We start from the raw sequence: 26,198 nt of genomic DNA, 5'->3' as shown, positions 1-26,198 counted from the left end.
ATGTGAGATTGTCTTAGTGCAGTATCATAATCTGGAGAGCCAGGGAAGATGCCACACTTGGAACAGGGCAGAGAAATACATGGCATTGCTGAGGCAGTTCTTTGAGATATTTCAGTGATGGAAATGTGCATGAGGAATGAAGAGAGGAATAGTGATAGGATTGAGGCTTTTTACCAATATAAAAATCACTTGTTTACATGTAGAAATCTGACCAGATTGACTTGTTTCTGTGCCAGGAAAGCACTGAGGGCAGGCTCAGAATGACCCCAAGTTTGTGGTGTACAGAGTGGTTGAAACATCTGACTCTGGAGGCACTGCAAGTGGAAAATCCCTCTGGCTCACCCTGGGCATGCACACCCTGATAGATGGCATGCTTATTACTGCTTACAAATCAATGCCTTATTTTAGAGACAGTGAAGCTGGATAGAGCTGCTGCTATTTCTCAGCACAACCATACTGGAGACAACTAAATGCACTAAGGGAGAGAGTTAACTGCACCCTTTGGGAGCACAGCATCATTGTGGGGAGGTGGCAACAGAAAAACAAATGCAAATGGCAGTCAGCAAAGGTATCTTGCAATAGCCTGCTTTTATTCAGGAAAAATTCCCAAACTGTCCTATCAATTCCCACGATTCCAGTTTTGAGGTATTTTTGTTAAGCAAGGGCCAACTTGTCAGAACAACAACGAAAAAACCAAACCCATAAGGGTTCTTGGCTGGTCAGAGTGATGACCTCACATCTGAAATATTTTCAGCTATCTGTGATTATTCCACATAGGTAAAACCAACTCCATAAACGTGGAGAATAAGCACAGGGAAACACAAGCTGACTGCAAATGTTGCTTGAAGAAGAAAAACATATCCTGTATGTCATTGATCAAAGTAATAAAATCATACCTGAGGGCAGTTGGGTATCACTGGTGTCTTCTGGTCAAGAGGATGCTGGGACAGGGGTTACTGGGGAGCTTATTGTGAGTGTCAGGTGCATTGTACAGCATAGGGAGTGTCTGGCAAAGAAATGAGAAAAACTACTGAAGTTTCTGAGACTATATTTGGAATTCCTACTCGTGTATTTTGAGCCATTGGGGTGCCAAGGGCAATATTGTGAGCAGTTGAAAAAAGGAAACATGTTCCCTGGTTTTGCAGTTGCTGGTGTGCACTTGCATCCTGGGAGGAAAGCAGACCAAGCAGAGTGTTTGCCCAGTGAGGCTTGTCTCTGTTCCAAAGCACACTCTGGGCTTTTTGCATATGAAAGTATGCAAGAATTCATAACCTGACTCTCTGTATTATTTGTGTGTGTACATAACCTGCAGTTCATTCCAGAAATCCATGCTGCAGCTCTGCCTCTGCACTGTCTGGGAGTGAGGTGGGGTTGAGAATGGCCTTAGGAATTGCAAGAGGCTTCATACAAAACCACCAGCTTGAAAGAGCTTATCACTGGTGAGAGAAGGATCTCTGGCATTTCATAAATCATCAGCAGAACTAACATGCTGTTTGGAGATTTGTATCATTAGCAAATTAATCATGTTCAGGAACACTCCCATAGCAATGTTGGATGAGACACTGGCTGTGCAACACCTCCCTGCCAAATAAACTGCAGGGAGAGGAGCCTGGGGATGGAATGGGAGGTGCAGAGGAGAAGCCAGGCTCAGCTTTCACATTTACCTCAGTGTTGTCCTTGATAGCAGCCTTTAAAAATGCCAGTCTTTAAAAATATTTCAACAAAATGACAGTGAAAAGCATCTTAGCACCTTGCCTTGCTATTGGCAGAATATGAGGATGGAGTGATTTATGGTTCTGATACCTTTAGTTTCTGTCCTCACAAGAAGTACCCACAGAAGTCTTCTTGGCTGCCTCCCAAGTCTGTACCAGCTCTGCTGTCCTCCAGCCCTGGAGTGCACATGGTCATCAGGCTGCTCTAATGCTGGGAAGAGTGGAGATGGAAGGAGGTGCCACAGGAAAACCCCCTTTTGGAATGAAGTTCCCCTGAAGTTCCACCCACCTGAGTGCTCCTGTCAAAAACCATAGAGCTTTTCTTGGCACAGTCTCGAAGTTTTGGTGTAACTGAGGGCAATTTTGCCAGCCTTTCCAGAATTTCATTTATATGCTCAGTTATTAATAGATTCATGTGGTATTCACATAACTCTGTTTTATCCTTGAATTCACTGAACTTCAAATTTGAATTCTAAACCCAATTAGCAGTATTTGCCATGTGCTGCAGTCTCAAATACATACTTAGAGATAAGTTTCCATACAGCTAATGATGCTGTTTATACTGCTGCTTCTCTGATGTTATCTCCTCTTCCCCTTAAAAAATAAACATATACCAGGAAACAAAAAAGCGTTGGGCTATTAAGTCTTGCCAGTTTTCAGTTGCTGGTTGTTGCCTGTAAATTCAGTTCCACAGCAATGCAAAAGACCAACAGAACCATTGTGTATCTAGATATTTGGTAAACTTACTTGTATAATAGCCTTTATTTGGGTTTTTCCTTTGACTGCTCTTTTTTATTAACCAAACTGGACTGCTTCCTCTAGGAAGCAAGGTGACTAACTGCAGCATCCTGGAGTCAGGAGGGTATTTTGGGTGTTGTCATACATTGCATTTGTCTGGAGACCACCACTGCTCATTCAGTGTTCTGCTATAAGTCAGATAACTGTAGTTATACCCACGGTATAAATCTGCTGTGCTTCCAGACAGCTGTTAGATTAGTTCTCTCAATTCTTCTGCTGTGCCAGTGGAGGCCAGCAAGTTTCAGATTTAAATGCTTTTTAATGCTTTGTACAGCGCTGGACACATTTTATGGAGCTGAGTAGGAGATATGCTATATTGTGCTTAATAAACTACTCTTTAAAATATCCATGATTCAGCTGCTTGCATGGAAAAATGTGTGCTTAGCTCTGAGAAAAATCTTAACTCTTGCAGCTCTCAGTGTCAGGCTGGTTTGCTTAAAACCAGGACTTCAGCTTAAGGTGTATGGACGTGCTTTTCAAAGTATTTTTTCCCCACGTATTTACTGGCAAAGTGGTGTGTGACAGGACAAGGAAAAAGTTGCCTTTTTCAATTAGATGTTGTTAACCTTTCCCCAACAGACCAGCAACTGAAGTTCTTGGGGGCAGTCCACAGGAATTAGAGGGGAATAGGTGGAGTGTAATTCCAGCAGAAACTTATTTTGTTTGTTTATGAATGGTACTAAACATTTTTGTGGTGTTTGTTTGTTTGTTTTCTTATCCAGCGCACAGAAAGGAACAGAGATTGTGTTTTTCAGTAGTACTCCATAACATTTCAAAAGGCTTTTCTCAGGCCCATGTCCCAGGAGCTTTTTACTGTTGTGTCACACATTCTTCTGATTTTGTGTTATCTTCTCACTGAGTTTTGTCTTTCCAAGCTTCCACCCTGCTGACACTTGCACATGGACACTGAGGAAGTCATTCCTAGACCAGTTTTAGAGGTAGAGGTTCTGGCACAGGTGAATTGCAGTTTGGGATCTTTGCACCCATTTACTCTGCAGCATCTGTTGCTGGAAATGCACCCTATTAACCGTCAGGAACTGTGTTAGAAGGGAAGGATGCAGGATTTTAAGATGTTCGATGATCCCCTGTATTCATTTGTGGAGAGAAGCTGAATTAAGCAAGGCTGGTTCTCTTAATTGCAGCATTTCAATTCCACGCTTATTTGCAGCTGAACTGAGTGAATTCAGTTGCTGGGCTCCCAAAGAATCAAAACCCTCCCAGCAGGCACACAGGCAGCCTTTGTGATGACAGGCTGTAAAACCAGCAGCTGTCCAGGGGTTAGCAGGTTGGTTATGCTTCATGTGAACATGTGAGAACAGAGGATGCATGACATACCTGCAACCTATTGCTGCAGGGGAGGAACACACCAACTGGGGTGAAGTGACTGGGGTAGGAGAGTTACACAGCCACATGTGAATTAAAGGGAGAATTTAACCATGCAAAAGTTGGGTGTTGGAATGAGGAGAGAGATTATGTGGTCTGGGAGGAAGTAGGAATGTGAGACTTGGGCTTCTGTTCTGTGCTGACAACTGCAGGCACTGCCTGCTCCCTGCACGGGCACAAGAGCAGAGAGAGGTTGTGAAGTAGCAGGCAAAAGTCAGAAAGAAGTTGCTTTCATTACTTCATTTTTATTAGTTGTAGTGTTGCTTTTCTGTCTTTGGCATTCAGACAGTTTTCTCCCTCATGCCCTCGTGCTGACTTACCTGAGTGCAGCACATTGTCTTCGTGGGTTTGAGCTCAACATGCTCAGAAGTGGAAAAATGCAGAAACCTGTTTTAAAGAGGAGGGAAATAGAGGCAAGCAGGTTAAATATGAGTTGGCTTTGTAAACTACTGCAGTAACGGGAAACCTGTGGCTGACACGGAACTGAATCCAAGTCTCCCTATGGAGAGCCCTAAGCCAGGACTGTGGCATCAAATTTGCCACTTCTGACCATTTCACTCGAGAAAAAGTAAGTTGTTTTTCTAATAGCAGTTTTCTTTGTGTTAGTATTTTAAGGTGGCTCTCTAATTGGTAGTTGAGAGAAATTAACGTAGTTCTGTAACTTACCTGAGCTCAGACACCTTTGCTCCAGTTTTTATATTACTCCTGTATATGCACTAGTAAAAAAAAAAACAACCTGAAATTAGGTTTTTACTTGTTTTTCACTAGAGTTACCAGGTTTTCTGTGAAGAGGGAAAAGAGATAAACTTCTGTATTTCCTTTGGAAGGCAAGCACTGTATTCAGATACTTTGCAAAGTTGATTTTATTTTTATTTTTTGGTATCTTATTGCTGCGAACAGCTGGAGTCAACAAGAGCATCTTTGCATGCTGCTTGTGAGTGAATTGGATGGATCTGTACCATCCTGTAGTAGCTGGAGGAATGAAATTATTTTGATTCTTTTGTCTGTGGTAGAAGTTATTCCGGAAAGGTGTCAGAGAAGCCGCGCTGAAGGCGATGAGCTGAAGTTAATCCAACGTCAGGAGGCACATCCACTGTGGAACCAGGCTGTCAGGCTGCTCTTGGGGGCTGTGAAAGGGTGAGGGCCTTGGAAGTCCCACTTGTTCAAGAGAAATTTGCCTTTAAGCCAGGGAAACTGCAGATCAAATCTGAGTTTGAAGTCTAAGGCACACGTGGGCTTGCGCTCGAATATCCGAGGAGCTGCAGTTGGCTTTTACTTGCAGCTGGAGTTCTTAATCTGTGCAGGTGACAAAACTGTTTTCTTACAAAGAGCTCTTGGTAGCTGCCATTTTCTGGAGCTGCAGGAGATGGTCTGGAGCTGCCTTGCAGCCCTGTGAGTGAACCAGTCGTGTCTGTGCTGGGTTGGATCCCAGCATTCCGGAGTTTCCAGCGCCCCCCAATTTTGGGATTGTGCTCAAGTGGTCGCTGCTGACAGGGGGCCTCAGAGGTGATGAGCTGCAGAGCAGCTTCTTGAGAGTTGGACTGCTGATCCCAAGGGTAAGTGGTATATAATATGATGGGAGGAAACTGCTCTTCAGTGAAACAAAGTGGGCCTTAAGATGCTGATTTTGTCACTGAAGCTGTAAACATCCTCTGGTAGAAGATACCGTGGGTTGTGGTCATTAAAAGTCACCCTCTGTTTTCAGATTTGATTTTTTTTTCTTCTTTTTGAAGAATTTGAAGCCATCAGGGAAAAAATTAGTTCACAGTAATCAGATCAAATGTTTTTCAGTTCGTTTGATTTTTGGGGATGGGGAAAAAAAGCCAAGTTTTCACCTTTAAGCCAATTCTTGCTTTTCATTTATTGCTTGGTAGGCTTAAAAAGGAGGCTGTAACTTCTGTATGGCTCCCCACTCAAACACCATGTTGGATATCCCAATAGGAGTGCTCGTTGGTGCTGTTGATGAAAGTTACTACTGAGGGTCAAATAAATCACTTGAAACCTGCTTTTAATGTTCTTACCTGTTTTAGTGCTAACAAAATTGGCAAAAAGCTGTTACAGCACCACACATGCTTCTGACTTTTATCTGCCTGGTGAAGGTGCTCCCTTATTTGAGAGTTGATGCTTAAAGAATTTTGAAATTTGGGATGGAATCTGGAGTTTTTCTGCTAGGGAAAGAGGATTTTTTTTTTTTTTCCAAAAAATAAAGTAGCATTTGAAAGATGCTGCAATTACATGGCTGTCGAGTTGTCTGCTGTAATAAGCTGGTGGCATCTGTCCAGTTGCAGGCAGATGTCCACATCACAAATCATCAGACCCTTATATAGAGCATAGAAAATCAGCCCACACTCTTTCAGTTCAAGCCGAGAGGGACACAGCGAGGAAAACTTGCGTTTCTTTTCTGTTCCATCTGCCTTGAAAAAAAGAAAAACACACATATGCATCTCTTTCCAAGAGCACTGTTCCAGCATCATTGAATAGGAGCAAATGCCCTCCCGGGAAAGCAGAACTGAAAAGTACTGGAAAGAGAAATTTGTTGAGACAGATGTGTTCTTGTGTGGATCAAGTGTTTTTCTTCGAATAATCCGGTGGAACTTGCAGTTGTGCACAGAGATTCTCCTGGCTGACAGGTAGCTGGCTGGGGTTTTTTTTTAGGCTCAGTTGGGTATGATGGATGTGTGAAAGGCACTGTGATGTTGCACTTCGGTCCCTGATACTGCCCTTAATTTGGACATGCTGTTGTAAAACTCTTCACCTTTCACATGTGAGTAGTTGCTGGATTAAGTGGTTACCTAATGGGCATCTTTGTTCCAGTAACAAACTCATGGTCTCTTTCAGCACTTCTCCACTCGCTGCCCTGTCTGCTGTTTATGGCAGCAGTGGCAAGCACTACCTCTGCCAAATTTATTTTCAAGACCCTGGCGTTTGGTGCCAACCTTGATCTCTCTTGGTGCCAGACTTGGCTGCAGCAGCAGTAGCTCTACATTGTTGTTCTTGTGCAACAGTTGCATGACATCATGGTGAAAGGAGGAAAAGGGATTTTAAAAATTCTAGTTATTCAAATGCAATATTCACAGGGGGGAAAAGCAAGACGGAAAACAAAACTCCTGCAGTTCAAATGTCAGTGTCCCTCTGTACTTCGGTGCATTGTTTGAGGTCTGGTTAATGTCATAAAATGGCACTTTCAGGAAGTGTTTTTCTTTATCAGATCAGACTTTGCAAAGGAAAACAGGGACATTTGTGTGTATGGCATTGGGTTGCTGCATTTGTCATTTGGTGTTTCCACTTCCATGCAGTGTAGCAGTGGCTGGATGGGAGGATCACTGCAAAGGTGCTCTGTAACTCTTCTTTGTTTGATAATATACTCTGCTTATCTCTGCAAAAATCCCTTCCCTCTGGCTTGAAAATAAACCCAAAGTTAACTTTTGCCTGGCTTTAAAGAAAGAGCTTCAGCCTCCTGTCACACCAAAACTCTTGGGAAATCAGACCTTAGCCCACCTGAACATACAAAGCAAATCACGCTGTCCCATTTGTTATTCCCATGTTGTTATTTTAGCCTGGCTCTCAAATATCCACAGAAACAAATTATTAATGGAATTAATATCAGGGAAAACACTGTGAGCATTTGCTCTGAGTAAATTCCTTCTCCCCTTGGCTGTTTCCACACTGTTAATTGGTGTGAGTAACAAAGTGCTGTTTGCTCAAGCATTGCCTTTGGTGATGTCCTTTTCTCTCCTAACATTCACAAGATATGCAGCTATTAGGTTGTGTTACTTTGCTCACTGTTGTGCTGGAGCTCTTTAAAACGAGAAATCTTCTCCGCTTTTGTTTATAAACTATCACCACCAGCCAGTCTCCTGATTCAGAGAATCCCTTTTGAACCTTCCAGTTACAGATACAGGAATGAAAAAATTGGCAGCTTGTTATTCCTCCTGGTGAAATGACCAATTTTGGTGCAGGACTTGTGCCCCACTGCTGCCACAGACTTGCTCAGTCAGCAATTACTTGGCAATCACAGGTTCTGATTTAGTGATGCTTTAATTAAATCCAAAATGGAAAAAAGCGCCCGTCTTCCTCCTCCCCACCTTGAAACCCCTAACCCAGAAATCTGTAGATGATGAGGAACAATTAGGGAAGCCGACTTTGGGGTGGGGGGCTATGTTATGTGTCAGAGATTTCGTTCTCCCTCGTGTAGGAATGGAATACCACAAAGATTTTTTTTCTTTTTTTTCTTTTTTAAATTTGAGGAGCTGTGGGAGGGTTGGGATGCTGCTTAAATTCCAAACTGTGAAGCCAAGTCAAAGCAAAGAGGGTTTCCAGAAACATTGTTAAATCATACTATACTTCCAGTTTCTCAGAAAAGGGTCTTCAGTTTTAGAGAACCTACGAACTGTGCAATGTTTCCTTCTGGCACGTCGGGCATCAACTGCATTTAGGGCAGCAAGGCCAGCATTTATGTTTTCCCTCATCAAGATACTTCATAAATAGATGACACAGTGCACTGAAGATCTAAAACATGAGGAATTCATTGCTTCTGAATCCTTGAGAATGATCTTTCTTGGTTTATTCCTGCAGAGGGATGGGATAATCTTCCCTTCCCTCCCCTCACTGGGGGCAGGGGAAGAAGAGAGTCCCAGTCAGAGATGTTTTGAAGCTTCTACACATGCAACAAACATTTCTCTTTGCTGTCTTCTCTGCCCAGAGAAAGTCTGACTTAGGGGATTTAAGCAGGGAGAGAGTACGTCATTCTCACTCCAGCCTCACCTGTGCTGTTACACCAGACTTTTCCCTCACATCCAAAGTCCTTTTACTAACTTGCATTTCATAGTTCTTTTCCCATAGCTCTTTTTGAATTATTATTCCCCGAGTGCTACTCCTTTACAGGCTGAGAATGGAGGTGCTGACACAGCCCTGTTGTAAAGGGGCAGCCCTGCCTTTCCCAGTGGGTTGCTGGAGCCATTGCAGGACTCTGACAGGTTTAAGGAGTGTATCAAAAGGGTGAAGAAATTCTCATGGTCTGGGAATGGAGGGCTTTTGGACCAAAAGTGAGTGAGAGAACGTGCCCTGAAGGACAGCTCTCGTGCCTCACCTCCTTCTTGGCTGTCTCCTGTTCAGGTTGGTCATTATTCATTGGCATGGATATCAATACTGCAGCAGTGGAACAGATTTCACCTAAAGATTTCAGAGCGCTTTCCAGCCCCTAAAAAGAGCTCAATTGGCAATTTATACTGCATTTCCCAGATTTACAGGGGCCTTAATGTAGTCCTGAGAAACTTGCCCGATCTGTTACTGACAGAGCTTGGGAGCAAAACTAGAATTGCAATTCTCAGAAGCAGTTTCTGGATGCTCAATTCTGCTTATGTGGTTGCTTTATGTTACAGCACATTGCTGCAAATGTCTTACAGAATAAGGCCCTGCAAACACACACACCTGTGTGTTTAAACCATTTAAAAATGGGTTTTTTGCTGCTAAGACCAGAGTTTTCATGTCCAAACACAGATGCTGCTCTTCCCTTACCACGGCATGTGAGGAGGAAGCAGAAAACTGAGGGGGGGGGACACCCCTAATTTATATTTAAGTGAATATTTAGCCCTTGTGATTCTGAAGAGAAGGAGTAAAAAGCAGAGTTCTTCAGCATAGAAAGAGGTGCCTAAGGAGTGACAGGTCTCATGAGGTGGACCCTGCAGTCCCTGGTTTGGGAAGCCCCATCTCTGGAGGCAGTTGTTTTGTATTGTGGGCCCCAGTTCTGCAGCTGGAGCTGCCAGAGTGGTTTTCTGCAGTCACTTGCAGCCCTGGCACGCCTGGGGGATCTGAATAGGAAGAGGTGTGATGAAATTAAAAAGCTTGTGAATGTCAAGGAGGAATGTGGAAAGTGAAAGAGATTATTTATGTACATTTGTATATGTGTATACACATACAATTTTATTTTTCAAATGACTGGAGGCTATAAGCTCATACTGCTGCTTTACCAGCTTAGCCCCTTTTGTGTGGTACTTGCTTGTTCACAGTAAGAGAGTTGAGTAATTTTATGCTTTGACAAATAGTAAGATCTTTTGCAAATGTTGTTCTACTTAGCAAACAGGTTCCATAGACCAGCAAAAGGCATTCTGAAAAATTCGCCTTTCTCATTTTGACTTAGAATAAGTGAAATACTATTGTTGAAATGAGCTTTAAAGGCCCCAGTGACTCAAAGCAGTGTGATAATGTATTTCTGCTCGGGCTGCCAGGTTGGAAGTCTGTGTTGTGAACCCCAGCACTTGCTCACCCGAATTTTCAAGCTGCCTCTCAGACAAATGGTCAAGATACCTCATCTTGTTTGTTTTTCTGTGCACTGAATCCCCTTTGCTTTGGGCTGCTCAGCCAGAAAATGCTGATGCTTCCCCTGGTCCTATCTGCCTTCGATCTCTTCCCGAGTTAATCGCAGGAAGTGCAGGGGATCACAGCCCCCTCTTTCTTCTCTGTATCCTTTGTGTCTCCAGGAAAAGAGCACCTGGAGAAGGCAGTAGTGAAGCCTTTCTAGGAGGAGGAAAAACATTTATTTATATGAAGACAGCCTGCTTTTTTTTTTTTTCCCCTAAAATCAGCAGATATGAGACAAGAAAGAAACAGCATATTTAAAGAAAAATCATTGAAAAGCAGTCTGGAAAAGCAGGTGATGAAGCTTGGTGAAGCAAGCCAATGCTTCTGGAAATTCAGGACTTCCAGGGAAACAAGGCATGCAATTATTTTTGCCGGTTCCAAGTGCTAAAAAAAAAATCTTCAGGCTGACTTTCCTTTAAAAAAAAAAAAAATAAGAAAGAGTGAATTTGGCTCAAAAAATTCATGAGACAGGAATTTTCATCTGTTTTTTGCTGTCTGGTCTATGGGTTAGAGCAAGACAGAAAACTTCCAGTGAAAGTAAAAATTTGATCAAAAAGACTGTCTCATGTTAAAAAAAAAAAAAAAAAGGACAAAACACAGAAACCATGTGGGGAAGGATTTTAAAGCTGATGGAATACTTTGGGTGTTTTTAAACAATAGCTGTTTCAGAAGCGTGAAAGAAATGGTCTGTTTTGTTATTTTTCTCAGTTATTTTTCTTCAACTCGTTTAGAATTAACACATTTTAAAAAGCGATTTCTGATGTGCTTTGTCTCTTGCCTGTCTAACACACAACCTTTTTCTCTCGTTCCTTTGCCTGAGATAGTCTGTGCTGGAGCTCTGTACCCCCACCCCAGATGCTGTGCTACAAGTCCTCTTACTTTTGTGTCTGAAACAGGCTGGGCAATGATAAATCCAGACAAGTAGTGCTGCTTTTATTGTCCAATTACATCAGCCAAAGGCAGCTCTCAGGAGCACAAACAGCCCAAGGCACGTTGCCCTGCAGGTCACCTTGAAAGGATATCTTGTCATCAGGGCTGTACTGTCAGTCTTGTACACGAGCACTTATGCCAGCTCAGGTTTAACTTTATGCCTGTTCAGGCCTTTCCTGCACACATCTATCAGATGTACTTGTGGGGGAACTGAGACTCGTTAGAAAAGAGAAAAGAGCGTCGTGGTTTTCACCTGCTGAAGCATTTCTGAGTTCTCGAAATGGAAGGAACAAAGAATCTATTATAGATGGAGAGGAAAAACGTCCAAACAGTGTGAGGAGGAATGTACTGACAGAGGAAATGAAAGTACTTTTGAAATGGATGGAGAGAAGGAGCCAAAATCTTCACTATGGGAGATTCCCTATGATTATACCATCTGGAAGGTGGCTGCAAGATAATGGTGTTTTCCTTGCTTATGAATGATTCCTTTTTTTTTTTTTTTTTTTTGTACAGGAGCAAAGCAAAATAGGGAAGATAATTTTGCAACCAATTAGTCCTGGCAAAGCTGCCTAAGCTCCTACACTTCTCATGGAGTTAAAATGTAGAAGTCTTAATTCCCAGTGAAAATGAATGAGGCATAGCAGGTGCTTTTGAAAATCTTACCCATATGGGAAAAAAAAATTACAACTAATCTTGTATTTCCTAGGAATGAAGAAACAAACTTTTTAGGATTGGGGTGGGGTTTGCTTGTGTGTTTTCTTTGAATCAGAGGTTGAGAAAACCATCTTCATGATTTTTTTGCATGTGATTTGCTTCTGAAATGAAGTGGGGAATCAGACTGTCTTCTCTTTAATGATGAGTACCACTGGAATCATAAAGTACTGTGTAGTCATCTGCACCATTTTTTGAGGAGATAAAAGTAGTTGATCGAGTAATTAAAACCAGATAAAGCCATGGAAGCAAGACAAAAATGTTACTCTTGCAATCAGACTGCAATCTCTGTCTCTACTCCTCCCCTTCAAGGCAAAGCTAAAAGCAGAGGACTTGGCTTGTATCACTCCTGCCTAGGGCTCTGTGTTGGCACACATATGTTTAGGAGGATCTGGTGGTTTGAGCTTGCATTTGGCCTCCAGCCAGACACAAGTAAGAATTCTTGGGAAGATCATTGCATGGTGGTGTTGCAGGGAGAGTAACTTCTGGATTTACCTCTCCCCTCGTGGACAAACGTTTTTTGCAATTTGTCACTCCCTTTAAGTACTTGTATTTCCCATTGTAGGATCTGGCAGGTTTTTCTCAGGGGAAGGGAGGAGTTCTGTCTTCATTTCTCGCCTGCAGGACTCCTAACTCATCAGTTCCTCCACTGATGGCAGATGTAGAGCTCATTCTCTTTTTTTTCTCATACCCATGCCAACTTTTTATTCCCCCCCATACTGTCTTTTACTCCTGAATATCCTTTATGAACTGTACCATCCTGTTCCTCAAATGCCCTCCTGCAGAGTCATTGTGGGGCAAAAGCTCTGCTCTTCCTTGCTCGTATTCCCTCTGAAATCTCTTAATTGCTTGGCTGCTGAGTTTACCCTGGTACCACATACTACCCAGGTGTCTGATTTACTGAAAATGCCCTGGAAGTTCTCCTTTGAACATTTGTTCCACTACATGTACCTATTGAAGCCAGAATACTGTCTTCTCACCCCAGACATGGAGTAGGGAGAAGTGAAAAGTGCAGACCCCCAGGAACAAGTCAGCTGTGTCCTCAGTGAGGATGGAATGCCTCTGGTCCCCAGATGATGCCTTTAGTGTGTTGTGACTTGCATGTTAATGGCAATTTAGAGGGACTGAGATGATTTAAGTTATGCCTGAGCAGCAGGGCTCCAAGCTTTGGAAGGAGTCTTCTTCCATCTCTTGCTGGTGCCTTCTGGCTTTTCAGCTGTGCTGGGCAGAGCTGTGGTGTGGTTCCATTTGCCCACAACACCATGGTGGTTTCCTGTTTCATCCTTTCAGATACTATCCATGGATGAAAGAGGATACTTTCTCATCCCTGTCAGCACCCAGAGCTCCTTGCAGAACTCAGTCTGCACACTGGGTCCTGCTTCAGCATTGCACTCACACCCATCTTTGAGTTCTTTGCTGCAGAGAGATGGGATGGCTCAGTAGTTTGATCTTCAGCATACATTTGGGTGTCTTGAGTTGGGGTCTGGAATCACTGTCTTGTAAAAGAATTTGTGTAAAAGAATCATTGTAAAAGAATTTGTAGGTTGCCTCAACACCTCAGTCAAAAATTTGAACGCTTAAAATGGGATTCCCAGCTTCATAATGGCTGAGAAATAGTTTTAGTTCTATTTTTTTCCTTCCTAAATTGTTAGAAAAGTTTCTGTTCTTGGCAGAGGTTTTGTGGGTCAATTTTCAGGGCAAAACACTGGATTTTGAGGAGGGGATTCTAATGGAAAAGCTGAGCACCAAATTCACACAAAGTTCTTCTTAATTACAGAAGCCAAAAGCTCTTCCAGATGTCTGTCAGCCCTGCCTGCTAGATGCTGCCATCACTGATTTTAATAAAAGCTCATATTCAGCAAATTTTATTTCTGATTTACTGTATGTTACTTAAGCCAGAAAATGTTTTTGCTCTAAAAAGCAAACAAAGCTCTGATATTTTCATCAGTTGCACTCCAGCATGTCATTTACTGTGTTAAATACCAGCCCTGTTCCATTATTTGACTGTTTTCTGTGGCTTGCCATCGTTAAAACTGGAATTTCAGAAACTCTTGTCGAGAGTTTCTCATAAGTGAGAAATGCACATGAATAAATCAGTAAATGGTGCGTGCAAAACAGGCAAAGCCACTAAAAACACACATACGTGACATGCACAACCAGACAGGCAGTTCTGTGACAAGTTACCTGTTTGTACATGCAACTAATACTTACTCTAAAGAAAAAAAAAACCAAACCAGGAAAATGTGATGTGACTTTGTGAATACAAAAGCGAACAGAACAAAAGCAGCAGAAAAATCATCAGTCAGAGAGTGGCTAATGAAATCTCTGAACAATGATGTAATTAAAGTGCATTAATCATTGTAAAAGATCATTTCCCTTTAAACATCTGCTCCTGTTCGCTTGGCAACAGCCTGGGCAGTGTCATGAGTGATGGGGTTTTGGATTATGCTGAAGGGCATGTGTTATCTGAGAAACAATGCAGAACATCCCCAGCTTGGCAGGGTCTGGGACAGCAGCGCTTTTCCTCAGTTCAGGTACAGCATTAAGGTAATAAGGGGAAAAGAAATGGGCTTTGCATACAGTGGAAAGGAGAACCTGGTGTAAAACTGAACCCTGCCTTCTCAGCCAAGGAGACAAAATTTAATTGGTTGCCAGTGGATTTGAATAAAGCAATTCCTCTGGGAAAAGAGCCTGCTGCTGTTCAGAGGGTCTTAAGAGCCATAGCTTTGTAGGAAAGACCTTGTTCTGCCCCCCTGAGAAGCACCACTGAAGTCTTCCTGAGCCCTTTGCAGCAGGGTTGTGCCAGCAGGAGAGTGAGATTGGCCATTTCAGGAGAAAAAACTAGGATAGCTTCCTCCAGTGCTGAGTCAAGTGTCTCATAAGCTGTATTTTATTTGGGGTTAGGTGAGGGGGTTTGGCTCTGTCATTGGACTGTGTCACTCAGGTAGGATTTTTTACACCTAGGGACTGTTTTTGTGTCCCTGTGTGCATCTGAGTCCTTGTTGCATTTCCATTCAGTTGGTGGCACAGACACTGGTTGTGGGCACAGTTGGTGGCCCCTGTGAACCTGCATTTTCAGTCTGTCTGTGTCTGAGGCAGGGAGGGGGAGTCAGTCAGTTGTGCTCCTCTCACAGGGACACATCTGAAGGTGGAACCCTTTGAGACCCACTGGCAACAAAGATGCAGCTGCAAAGCAAAGCTGGTTTTTATGCTGGTCTTGTTTTCCTAGAAAATCCCTAACGCACAGCAGATGGATCACAGGAGTGTTGGGTTCAGAGAACTGTATTTCCACTGCACTGGTCATTCACTGCTGACTCAAGGTCTCCATGGCTCAGGAAGCCCTTACCAGCCCCTGGACTTGAGGCTGTGTTGGTCATGAAGGTGGATATGCCTGTGTGGATTTCCAAGGGAGGTGGACAAATGCCAGATCCCACCTGGAGAAAGGACACTGTACATGGTTATGCCTCTTCATACCCACTATTGGCAGTTCTGCAAATTCACAGAGGGTTCATGTGTGTTCTGCCTGGGCACTGTGCCTTCCCAGCTGTTAGGTGGGGAAGCAAAAATGAGCTCAGCTTTGGTCTTTGCTGTTTGGTTACAGGTGAAATAATTTATGTGGCTTGTGCCTGTTCCTAACAACACTTACCCTCCCTCACAGGGACTTGCAGGCTTTGTAAAAGTGATTGGGGATGGGGGTGTGTGCAGATAAAAATTATGTGGTTTGTTATTTTCTATTTCTCAAAACTGGTGAAGCCATAGAGTGATATTTAAACAGAAAATCAAAACGAGTCTCTTGGCTTCTCCCAGAATGCACAGATTGGTATTGCAGGAGCCCAGTGTCGAGATTTCAGGTTTATGTGCTGTTGTCTTTGACTTCACCATAGTTTAGGTGTGCTGGGGGTTGTTATCAGCCTGTTGGTGCTGTGTCACCTGCTGCCTGTTTAGTCCAGCTCCAGAGGGTCCCAGCCTGGGAGCAGGGATGTGCCAGCCTTGGCAGCAGCATGCTCACTGCTGAGCCAGGTGCCTTGGATCCACTCACCTCCTGATTCCCTTTCTCCTGCCGAGGCCCTGCTCTGTCCAAGAGCACAGTTATGCTTTTCCCTGGTAGCCCAAATTCCCCCCAGTGTCAAGTGAGTGTCTTTGGAAGCCACTTCTGAAAAGGTGTATAGCTGGAGTTAGGGACATGTATTGAAAACATGAATAGACCTGTTGATGTTGTGCAGAGAGTCTGAAATAATGATTTAGTCCTCTTTTCTGGACTGGTTGTGTAATGCAGAGGTTTTAAGCTTCCGTTATAGCACACGTAGACAAATATATTTTTCTTTGGAGACTGAAGATATGTTGTTAATTTGAAATTTTTGAGGTTATTTCTGTGAAAGGGACTGTCCTCGTGTCACTGCCACCTAATGGCCAGGACATTGTGATTGGGTGCCTGGTTTGGGTGTCCCCTGGAAAACTGATCCTGTCACCAGAACTTTTTATCTTAAAATGCTGGATAATGCTGTTCACTGCCCTCAGCTTCATTTGCAACCAGTAGAAGTGTTTTCTGGAGCCTCACTGGACACTGGTGTGTACATTCTTGCTTTGATGGCATATGACAAATCAGGAATTTAGTTTTTGTGTGGCAAAATCCAGGAAGAAAGGGAAAGCATTAATCAGATGGGTGTAATCTCCAAGGAAGCAAGTACTGCATTTTAATTCAGTGTTTCCCTTTGATGAAAACTTTAGTGAATGTTATTATGTGGAATTTATATGAAGCCTGGGTTTAGGTAATCAGCTTTAATATTTATACTCTTAGGGAAAAAAAATGAATCATTAGTAAGCATGCATAATTAATGAATAAATTGTATTTTTCCTTTGTTTTCCTTCAGGTATAAGGAAATGCTAGATCTAGTGATATCACCCAGTCTGACTGTAAATAGAGAGTGCCCTGACAGACTGAAGCTTAACCTTTCTCACATTTATGCCACGGCTCCAGATGACATAGAAGGTAGGCTGCTCTTCTACTTAATGTTTACTGGCTATAACATAACATATATATATATATATGTATAACCAAAGGGGACTGGCCACTGCAAGGCCTCTTCTCCTGACAATTAGTTCTACAGTATAGTGAGCAACTGAGATTTTGGGGTATTTTTTGTAGACACTGCAGTTGAGGCTGAATCCTTTAGTTCCACGATGGTTTGAATGCAAATGGAATGGAAATATTTCACGTGCAGATATGTATCTCTGTGTGGTCAGTACCTGCATGTACACACGTGCATGCTGTATATGTTTGTTCCACTGGAAAAATTGCGGGTAGAAAACCTATTTTGTGTAGACCTGGTGGTTTTTTTGTTTGGTCCCAGTGGTGTGAACGTGAGCCCTGGGCTTTGGTGTCTGTGCTGGGGGGGAGTGTGGGGGCTCCCAGGCCCAGCAACGTATCAGACAGCCAGAAAACCTCTTTCCAAAGCAGCTCTGTGCCCCAGTTTGCATCCCTCTGAAATTCTGATTGCTGCCATCTCCAGAAGGTTAGCCCTGCTGGCCCCTGCTCTGGAGTTTCACATTTGGCAGGTACCAAGGACAAATTCTTTCAGTGGCTGAGGCTCTGATGGAAATTTATCTGCACTCCTCCTCCTCCCCTCCCGCCCCATCACACTGTTCAAGTGAAGGAAACAGAAGAATGTTAAATCTGCTAAAAAAATTATTGGCAAGTGATGCAGCTGAACTAGTTCTTGCTAGTACAATCCCAGCTATTGTTTGCTGCGGTCAGGATCTGTCAGCCTTCCTGTTAGAGGGGAGTTAGGAAAAGGCACTGGCTATTATGTTTTAGTAGTGTGTTTAACCCTTCATTTATAGGCTCTTAGAAGCCCAGGAGATGTTTTGTTTGGGTGTTTGCTGAGGCATTAGGAATCGCCTGATTCAATCGGGACTGCCTATTTGCAAGAGCAGTAGAAGGAATAACAATCTAAAGAAAACATCCTTTTGAATGTACCTGTTTGTAGAAAAGATTAGAGCTAGAAATGATTTTTAAGTACATCATCTTGTAAACATCTTGGTGCAGGAACTGTTTTTTTATAATGTGATATAAATGAGAGCCAACATCGCAGTCGTACTGTTGGACACCAGTTTGCCAGTGACAGCTCCTGCTGGTGTGTTTCTTATAGAAACATTATGGTTGTTTTGCTGCAGAATGATCCCTTGTGCTACCAAGATTGTGCTCTTTCCCTTGAAAATAACTTCTTGTTAATCTGAAGAGCAGGAAAATGCTTGTGTGTTTGTCAATTCTCAGACTGACAGAGCTCTTAAAGCAATAAATGGACACAAATGTATGCTCTGTGTTACACGTAGTTTTAAATTTAGCAAGTCTGGTCATAGTGCTTACTCACTGAAATGTCCATGTAGCTGTCTGACCCTCTCTTTTCGTGGATGCTTATTATGAGATGTGCAGTTATGTTGCAGAAATTTTTTTAAGTTCACATTTTGCCTGTAGGATTAACTTTGCCTTTTCTTGTCGGTGACAGTACCATGTTGTGTATTCACACACAGTAAATTCCTACTTAGCATTCTTGGCAAACTTATTTACTCTGTACTTAGTCTTTCAGAAATAAAAAAAATTGAAGCTGTAGTCTTTTTCAAATAGAAAAGAAATTAAGCTCGTGCTCAAACTGTCTGTTCTGCTCTTTGTCAGTGCATTATGAATTAAAGGAATGAATACTCTAATGTCTGTTTCTTCAGTGCAATCCTGGTAATTTTGGTATATGAAGGACGGAGAGAAATTGTGTAGCTCTTCTTTTCACAATCTAAAAATCTTAATTTTATAAACTGTTTTCTTTCAGGTAAGTCAAAGCAAATTTTTCATAGGGAGTTTGAAGGGGAGTCAGGTAAGCCCAATTTTGGATTTAAAACCTGTCTTTTCTATGTGTGTTCAAGTGAATATATGCATTTGTATAACATATCCTTTGTCAAACTAAAGCTCTCTGCCTATTGCTTGGGAAATAGGTTACTGCAACATTTTATAGGGGGGTGGGTTTTGCTTTTCTACTGTGCTTGAGGGTTTTAAGAACGAGAAGGAGGAGTCCTTATGGTTTTGTTTCTGTCAGTGATTAGGGCTATATAGGTTTTATGGTTAATTATATAAATTAACATTCAAAACCAAAGAAAAATGTCCAGTAATTAATATTTTCAGTTCGAACTCATGATGATGCATTTTTTATTGAAATTTAGTCTAAAAAAGTATCAGGTGAAATGGCAGTATTTTTAAAAATAGTTTGGTGTAATCTGCACGTTATAATGAAAAACAATCAAGGCATGTAAAATGTTGTGAAAAAGGGTTGCGTAGGAGAGAGCATTTTCAAAGGGGATTTAAATCAGGAGGAACAAACATTTCAGACCTGAGCCTGTTGAATCTTTTGGGGCATTGTGTCCGTGTTTATGGTGTAACAGGCTACCCAAAGCCACAGCACTATTTGCTTGTATTTAGGCTTTATGTGTGCTTGCATATTTCACTAAATAAATTACGGTTGAAGTGTTGAATTCACCAACTCGCCGACGGCTGAGCAAGTGAAGGTCTGTAGAGCTCTGTGCTGAAGGTACAAATCCATCTGCAGCTCTGTGGGTACCTCCCTGCCAGCACTGCCTGGGAGCAGCGATGTCCAGGCACTGGGGGCACTGCAGGAGCCTCCCTTTCCACCCTGTGCACCTGCAGTTGGGAAATCACCCTCTGCAGAGGCCGAATCAGTTGTGCCCAGTGTCACTAGTGATGATTGTGAGAGTGTTTTGGCATTTCTAGTGCTGAAATAACACCCAACAGCTCCAGCCAGGAACCGAGAAGCAAGATTTTGGATGGCACTGTGGAGGCAAGCTGCATAATACTCAAGGTGGCTTTTTGGTATGCTGTTCTCAGTACAACTTGCAGGCAACTTGCAGGTTTTAATGTAGACTTTTTTTGTTCTTACTTTCAATTAAGTAAACCTGAATTTGTCTCTGGGTAAAGCTGGTGGTGCATTTTTCTTCGGTGGTGTTACAGGGTACAGTCTGGTCCATTAGAAGGCATCCTGCACATCTAACTTGTGTGATAGGGTTTTCTACTGGTTTTTTTTTTGACTGCTGGCAGGTAAATAAGGTAGGCTATAGTTAACTCAAAAGATTCAAATTAAGGAGATTTAGAGTGTTGTATTTTTTTAATATTTATTTTGATTTTATATGTTTTAATGAGCATTAAGGAAAGTGAGTCATGGTCTAGGAAAGTACCAAAAAAAGCAAAAGAGCAAAAAGTGCAGTGAGCTTAAATCACTTCAGCCATCATAGCAGTTGCTTTTATAGCCTTGAGCATATGAGTCATCCCTCCAAAGCCCAGCCTCATGATTGATATCACTCCCATGAGAAGAAAAAACTGGTAGTTCAATAAATTGGTATCACCTTTAGTTAAAAACTAAATCTTTATTTGTTGTTAAGTGGAGAATAGCTTTCTTACCTACCTCAGTTTGGGGAGATTCACTAAAAACAAAGTCTAATTCTAATTCCTGTATATTTTTCTCAAACCAGCAGCAGTAAAAACAATTGTATCAGCTTGACCATGGAACAGAACGTGATGAAAGTCTGAGACCCTTTAATTTTTGTTTTCCAGGCAGCAGCAAAGCAGCACCACAGTGTCCTCTCCATCTGTACACCACAAAGTGAGTGCTCGTGCCAAGTGCTGTCATTTAAACACCGTGTTCTGCTGAACAGCCATTTTGTGCAGACTTCTGTCACCTTAAAAAACATCTGCCTTAAGCCCATCCACCTGTTCCCCCGCACAGCTCTGGCACAACGAAGTAACTGCTTCTTAATCTTCTTAGATACGGAGTGAAATAAGGTTTGAGGTACTGTGCACTGCATTTTCGTACCCCTGGGAACCCAAACCTTATCAGTTGGAATATTGTTGTGTTTATGAGTGACCACAGAGGGATATGTTGAAATGTCAGAGGCTTCCTGTCACACTCACTTGTTTGGCAAACTCAAAATGAAAAAAAAAAAAAAGCAGTGATGATTTTATTTTATTTTTTTTTAACTTGCATATATTTTGCACGGTCTTAAAATCCCCATCCTTTTAGGTGGCTTATTTTGATGGCTCATATCAAGAGCCACACACTGAAACAACCTTTTGCACCAATTTAGACAATTCCAAGTTCCCAAAATATTCATCACGGTACTTTGGATGTTATTTTGTCAAGATGTCTAGAAGTGTTCCACTTGTGCTCTAGAAGATCATGTGCAGTAACTATTGCCTTAGACCTTCTGTTTTCTTGTTCTGAATAGACATTATCCCCATATAGTGACAGTCCCATCTTTCCCAACAATGGCAACGTACGGACAGACTCAGTACAGCACGGGAATCCAGCAGGCTGCTGCATACACTGCCTACCCTCCTCCAGGGCAGCCCTATGGAATTCCCTCCTACAGTGAGTACTCCCATGTCGTGTTACCTTTGAGGGATGTGGCCCTCTTGCTGCCAGCAAAATGGATTTGAAGGTTTAAGCTTTGCAGTGAAATGTCATTTGTGGCGCAGCAACGCTCCCTTTTCAGGCTCGGGGGAAAATCTGACTTGTTTAAAAATGTTGGGTTTACTTTGAACTACCTGTCAGCTCTTCGTATCGTGGACTGTGTATTTTCAAACTAAGTGAAGTTTGGAGCCAGTCAGTGGTAGGGTATGAAAAATTCAGGTTCAGTAGGATGTGCCACTTAGGAGTAGTAGCTGGTGAGTGTTCCCATGACTCACTGCCAAGACAAAGTCTCTTGCAGTAAATATGATATTTATATAAAGTACACTTTGCTTTCCTTGATTCTTTCTGAAGTCTCAATGGTACAAGCTACTTTAAGAAAAACTTTCTGTACGTTATTACAGAAGAACCAAGACACAGAGCAGAATAGGGTCTGGGTGAAGTGACACAATGTACTTTGGTCTTGGAAGATGCTCTGTGTTTAAATGGGCAGTTATGAGCTGTAGGTGCAGTAAATGTTTCTAACCCCAGTCAGCTTTGTTCCCTGCTTTTCTGCCCAGCCTTGCCAGCAGCTGTGGGGAGACAGTGCTGGGCAGGAGCAGCTGGGGATTCACACAAGGAAATAATTAAAGCAGCTATCCTGGCAGAGGAATGCTGGTAAACCGAGTGTCAGCAGTGTCCTCAAGCTCTTGAGGGAGCTGAGAAGTTCTTTCCATTCCTAAAGACCAGAGAGATGTTGCTCTTGTTTAGGTACAGCTCTATAATAGAGCTTCTTATTGAGCTTCTTATTACTGGCTGGTCCCCCGAGTGCTGTGTCTTGCACCATTTAAATGACTTCTTAGTTTTATTTCCTTTGTGCTCTTAAACACCATAGTTTATTTGGCAAATACAGTATGTCTTCCCAACAAGAAGCTCTTACACAGCCATTGACAAGGCTTTTACTGAAGGGGGGTTCAGTGCAGCAGTCTGGAAGATCAGGGAAGAGGGCTTGACAGAGCTGGAGCTCTACCAGGATGATGAGAGGAATGTTTTGAGACCCTCTCCTGGAGCTACTTGTGTGTTTGCATCAGCTGGCTGATTTCCAAGGCAAACTCTGAACAGTTGTCCTGTTAGAGCAGGTGAAAGTAGAGCCATTTGCTGCTGCCTAGAGGCTTTAGGGTATGCATGTGTCAGGCCCATATGCTGCTTATAAATCCTGTGGATGACCTCTTAGCATCCTTGAGCAGTGGTTTCCCTCCCCCAGCCCCTACACCCTCTCTAAGATACTCAACACAGCCCATGAAAAACTCCACCTGGCTGGCAACCAAGAACAATGAAGCAGTATTGTTTTTAGGCACAAAAATAAAACTGGGCCAGTTTCTAGACAAAACAGAACATTGTGTGGAAATTAATTTGGTGCTAAGTTATTTCGCTGTCTGACAACAATTTTTAGGCTTCCAAAAAGGCCCATTGGCTGAAGATTAATTGTACCCGGGGTAGGTTGAATGCTGGCATGTGGAGTGCTGATGGAGTTGAAAAGCATGGAATGTGGGGAAAAGTGGCTTCTGTGTGCACACTTTGCTTCCCCAGCAGGGATGCAGCCAGAGATTTGCACCAGCGCGTGTTCCCTCACTGTCCAAAGAAACGTCCTGCCTTTCACTGTGCAGCATTATCATCTTCTTGCTAACTTAGACTCAAACTGCATCACAGCTCCTCTCACCTAAGGTTAAAATAAGTGATTTTTATTAGAGAAAACATCATCTGGGAGAACTTATTCCAAACCTGAGCAAACACAGACTTGATGCTTTTCGAGTCATTTGGCTGAAAAACAGCATGTTTGGGGAAAGGCACCTGAATTCAACTTGTCTTTTGCCAGGTTTGCCTACAAGTGCTAAAAGATGACAGCAGCCTGGGAAATGTGTAAATCCAAGCCCCAAACATCAACAGGGTCTTTGTTTGGTCCCATCACTTGGGCAGTGTCCAGTGGCCATTTTTGTTGTGTGCAAATAGAGATGCAGAGGAGGGAAGGATCATGCCCAAAGGGTTGGTAATATAATGCACCTTTGAGCTGTTTATTTTAATAATACAGCTGTACAACCTCGGCAGCATCTCAGAATAAAATATCAACCCCTTTCATTACCAGCAAGGGTTTCATCTTGCAATGTTTAATTCAGCTATTGCTGTTCCCCCCTGTAAATTGTCAGTTTAATTGCCTGGGTTTAGAAATTAAAAGACTTTTGTGGCTTCAGGGCTTACCTATTGTTCCTGAACTGTGTGTTATATCTAACTGAATAGATGATAACCCTCCTGTATGACTTGCCAATAAATGTTTTGATACCAAAGCTGAAAATAATAATGCAAGAAAAAATAACTCTGTGGAGAACAGAAGTCTTGAGGTTATTTCGCTGAAGGTCCTGTTGCTTTGTTAATCTTTGCTTGCATCTGATAACTGCTCAGAAAGTTCATGAGTCAGTGAGTTTGTTTAATTCTGAAACAAAACTATTTGTTCAGAAATTGTTTTTGAAAACAATATGCGTCACGGTTGTTTACCTGCCTTAGCAGAAGTGCAGTCAGGTATGGATACAGGATGTAGCTGACTCAAATATTATTTGTGATTTGTTTGTTTGACTGTTATTTAGGAGACCTGTTTGGGTAATGCATGTAATTAAATATACGTGCATTTAAATATAAATATACAAAAGAAAGCGTAGGAAAGAAGAGTTTATTAGTGAAAACGTAGCTGGTAAATTGTTAATTACTGAACTTGCTTTTTTTTACACCTTTATGTGACAAACACTCACGTTCTGCTCTTGGTTCTCACTGTATACCCCAAAGGCATTAAAACAGAGGACAGCCTGAGCCATTCCCCAGGACAGAGTGGGTTCCTCAGCTATGGATCCAGTTTTGGTGCCCCAGCAGCAGGACAGGCCCCCTACACGTACCAGATGCACGGTAAGTACAGCTCAGGGCCTGGCAGGAGGAGCTGTGGCTGCTCAGAATCTCACCCCCCCCACCCTGGACCAATTCTCCTGCTGAAATTACTGTGGAAAGCTTTTAGGTGTAGGCAGCCAGCACAGGGATGGAGGTAAGTCTGTGGTAGATCTGTTTTGCTCATCAAGGCATTGATTTCTGGCTGAGGGACTGGATTAACACTAGTTTACCCCAGAAAAATTTCAAGAAGATCAATATAAGCTTTGTCTCCCTGCAGAAATTGCATTTTCTTTCTTTTAATTAGTTCTGTGGCTGCATACCTGGGATTGTTGTGTTAGTGTGAGTTCCTGCATTCTGAGTGGAAGGAAAGGTGGCTTTACACTTCATGCCAACAGTCCTGTCAGTGTTGTGCTTCTTTCTGCCTTATGCTGACCTGAACAGGCTGTTCCGTGGTTAAATTGCTGTATACTCTCTGCACTAATTCTTTTTTAAAAAGCTGATACCTTGATACTAAAAAACCCGTGAGTGACTCCACTGGAGGAAGGTGAATGCACGAGGAAAAACCTCTCCCTTGCCTTTGTCCTCCCCTTTAGGGATTTTCCCAGGGTTGGAAAACCAAAGCATGATTGCATGGCTTTCCCAAGTTGTTGTACAAGCTGTTGGAAGGGGAAAGAGATCAAGTCTGTCACTTTGCTTTTTGATATTGTTGGGAGTTCTGGGTGAAATGCCCTGTTGTGTCATTACATGAGCTGTCCCCCTTCCCAAACTGTCTCTGTCAATTCTCTTAATTCTTCTCTATCCTGAAAGTGAAAGGTGGGCACACACGTCCACTTTGATTTTAAGTCTGAGAGTAACTAAAATCCTAAACAGTTACACAAACTGGGAAACAAGGTAAAATTCATTTTATTCTAGAAATTATTTAAGAAAGCTGAGGACTAAGAGTTGACCCCCCTCTGCTGAGACTGCACGTGCTGGTTTTGTCAGAGCACGTATCTCTAACACTAAGCTGGTTTGGGGGGGCTTGGATGCCTCATGGCACATGCTGAAGACATCTGGGTTGAATGTGGCACAAAAAGAAATCAAAATGGTAGCCTGAGGGTTCGGGGTTTTTTGTCACAGTGACTCCTGCAGGTTTCACCTGTCCCACGTGTGCTCTCTCGTAGCTCACTGAGCTGTTTGAGAAGGCAGACTCTTGGCTTTCTTGGGACTGAAGTCTTTAAGGTGGCCCCTTTGTTCAGTCAAGAGGTTTAGACAAGCAAATTTTGTGCATCAGCACTCGAAAATATTACACTTGAAAAGAATAGTGACACAGCCACGTGTTGGACCAAAACATGCTGAGAATTATGTGTATGAGCGTGACTGTTTCTAGGGCCATGCTGTGGTAATTGGTGAAATCACTTCTTTTCAGATATTTGTTCCAAGGAGATCATTTCAGCCACTTCACTAAGCCTTTAATGCAAAAGAAAACAGGGGAAAACAGTTTCTGCAAGTGGCAGGTGCTCACTCTGAGGCACAGGGAGCGGGAGTAAATGTGTCTCCCTGTAAACAAGTATTCCCACCCTTCTCCTCCTTGCTCCTGAGAGGACCAGTCTGAAGCTCCCTGACCATATGGTTTATTTACCTTGCTGAGTGCTAGTGAAAGGTTTGAGTGAGGAGTCAGGAGCCTTCCTGTGCTGAGTGCAGCCAAGGAATGTGGGCTCAGTGCTTTCCCACGCACAGCACTGGGGGGTGGGGAGGGGATCACTCCCAGCTCTCCCTGCCAGCTAGCTCCAGGACCACTGAGACTTCTGCCAAGTTCACATCAGTCCTTTTGGTCGCTCTGTTGCTGGTGATGGGCTAAACCAGCTGAAAAGGGCAAATTTTTACTGATATACTCGATCTCAGATCACAGAATATTCTGTGGGAAGGGACCCACCAGGATTCTCAAGTC

The 26,198-nt window shown here is 42.7% G+C and overlaps 1 protein-coding gene across 3 annotated transcripts in view; it reads left to right on the top strand.

Moving 5' to 3' along the window:
* EYA2 (EYA transcriptional coactivator and phosphatase 2) overlaps nucleotides 1-26,198 on the top strand; it is an 81,395-nt gene that overhangs the window by 17,586 nt on the left and 37,611 nt on the right. Inside the window, exons 2-6 of one of the 3 annotated variants that reach the window (XM_032704569.1) lie at nucleotides 16,766-16,884; nucleotides 18,716-18,760; nucleotides 20,506-20,554; nucleotides 21,177-21,319; nucleotides 24,173-24,289. In XM_032704569.1, the coding sequence (XP_032560460.1) occupies nucleotides 16,776-16,884; nucleotides 18,716-18,760; nucleotides 20,506-20,554; nucleotides 21,177-21,319; nucleotides 24,173-24,289 (463 nt within the window). In that variant the 5' untranslated portion in view covers nucleotides 16,766-16,775. Of the gene's footprint in view, nucleotides 1-16,765; nucleotides 16,885-18,715; nucleotides 18,761-20,505; nucleotides 20,555-21,176; nucleotides 21,320-24,172; nucleotides 24,290-26,198 lie in introns of those variants that run through there. The other 2 variants (XM_032704570.1, XM_032704571.1) reach the window with 2 other exon arrangements.

Source organism: Chiroxiphia lanceolata, chromosome 17, assembly GCF_009829145.1.
Source record: "Chiroxiphia lanceolata isolate bChiLan1 chromosome 17, bChiLan1.pri, whole genome shotgun sequence".
Classification (NCBI taxonomy): domain Eukaryota; kingdom Metazoa; phylum Chordata; class Aves; order Passeriformes; family Pipridae; genus Chiroxiphia; species Chiroxiphia lanceolata.
The sequence above is the reverse complement of the archived record's forward strand: the minus strand, read 5'-3'. Positions and strand labels throughout refer to the sequence as shown.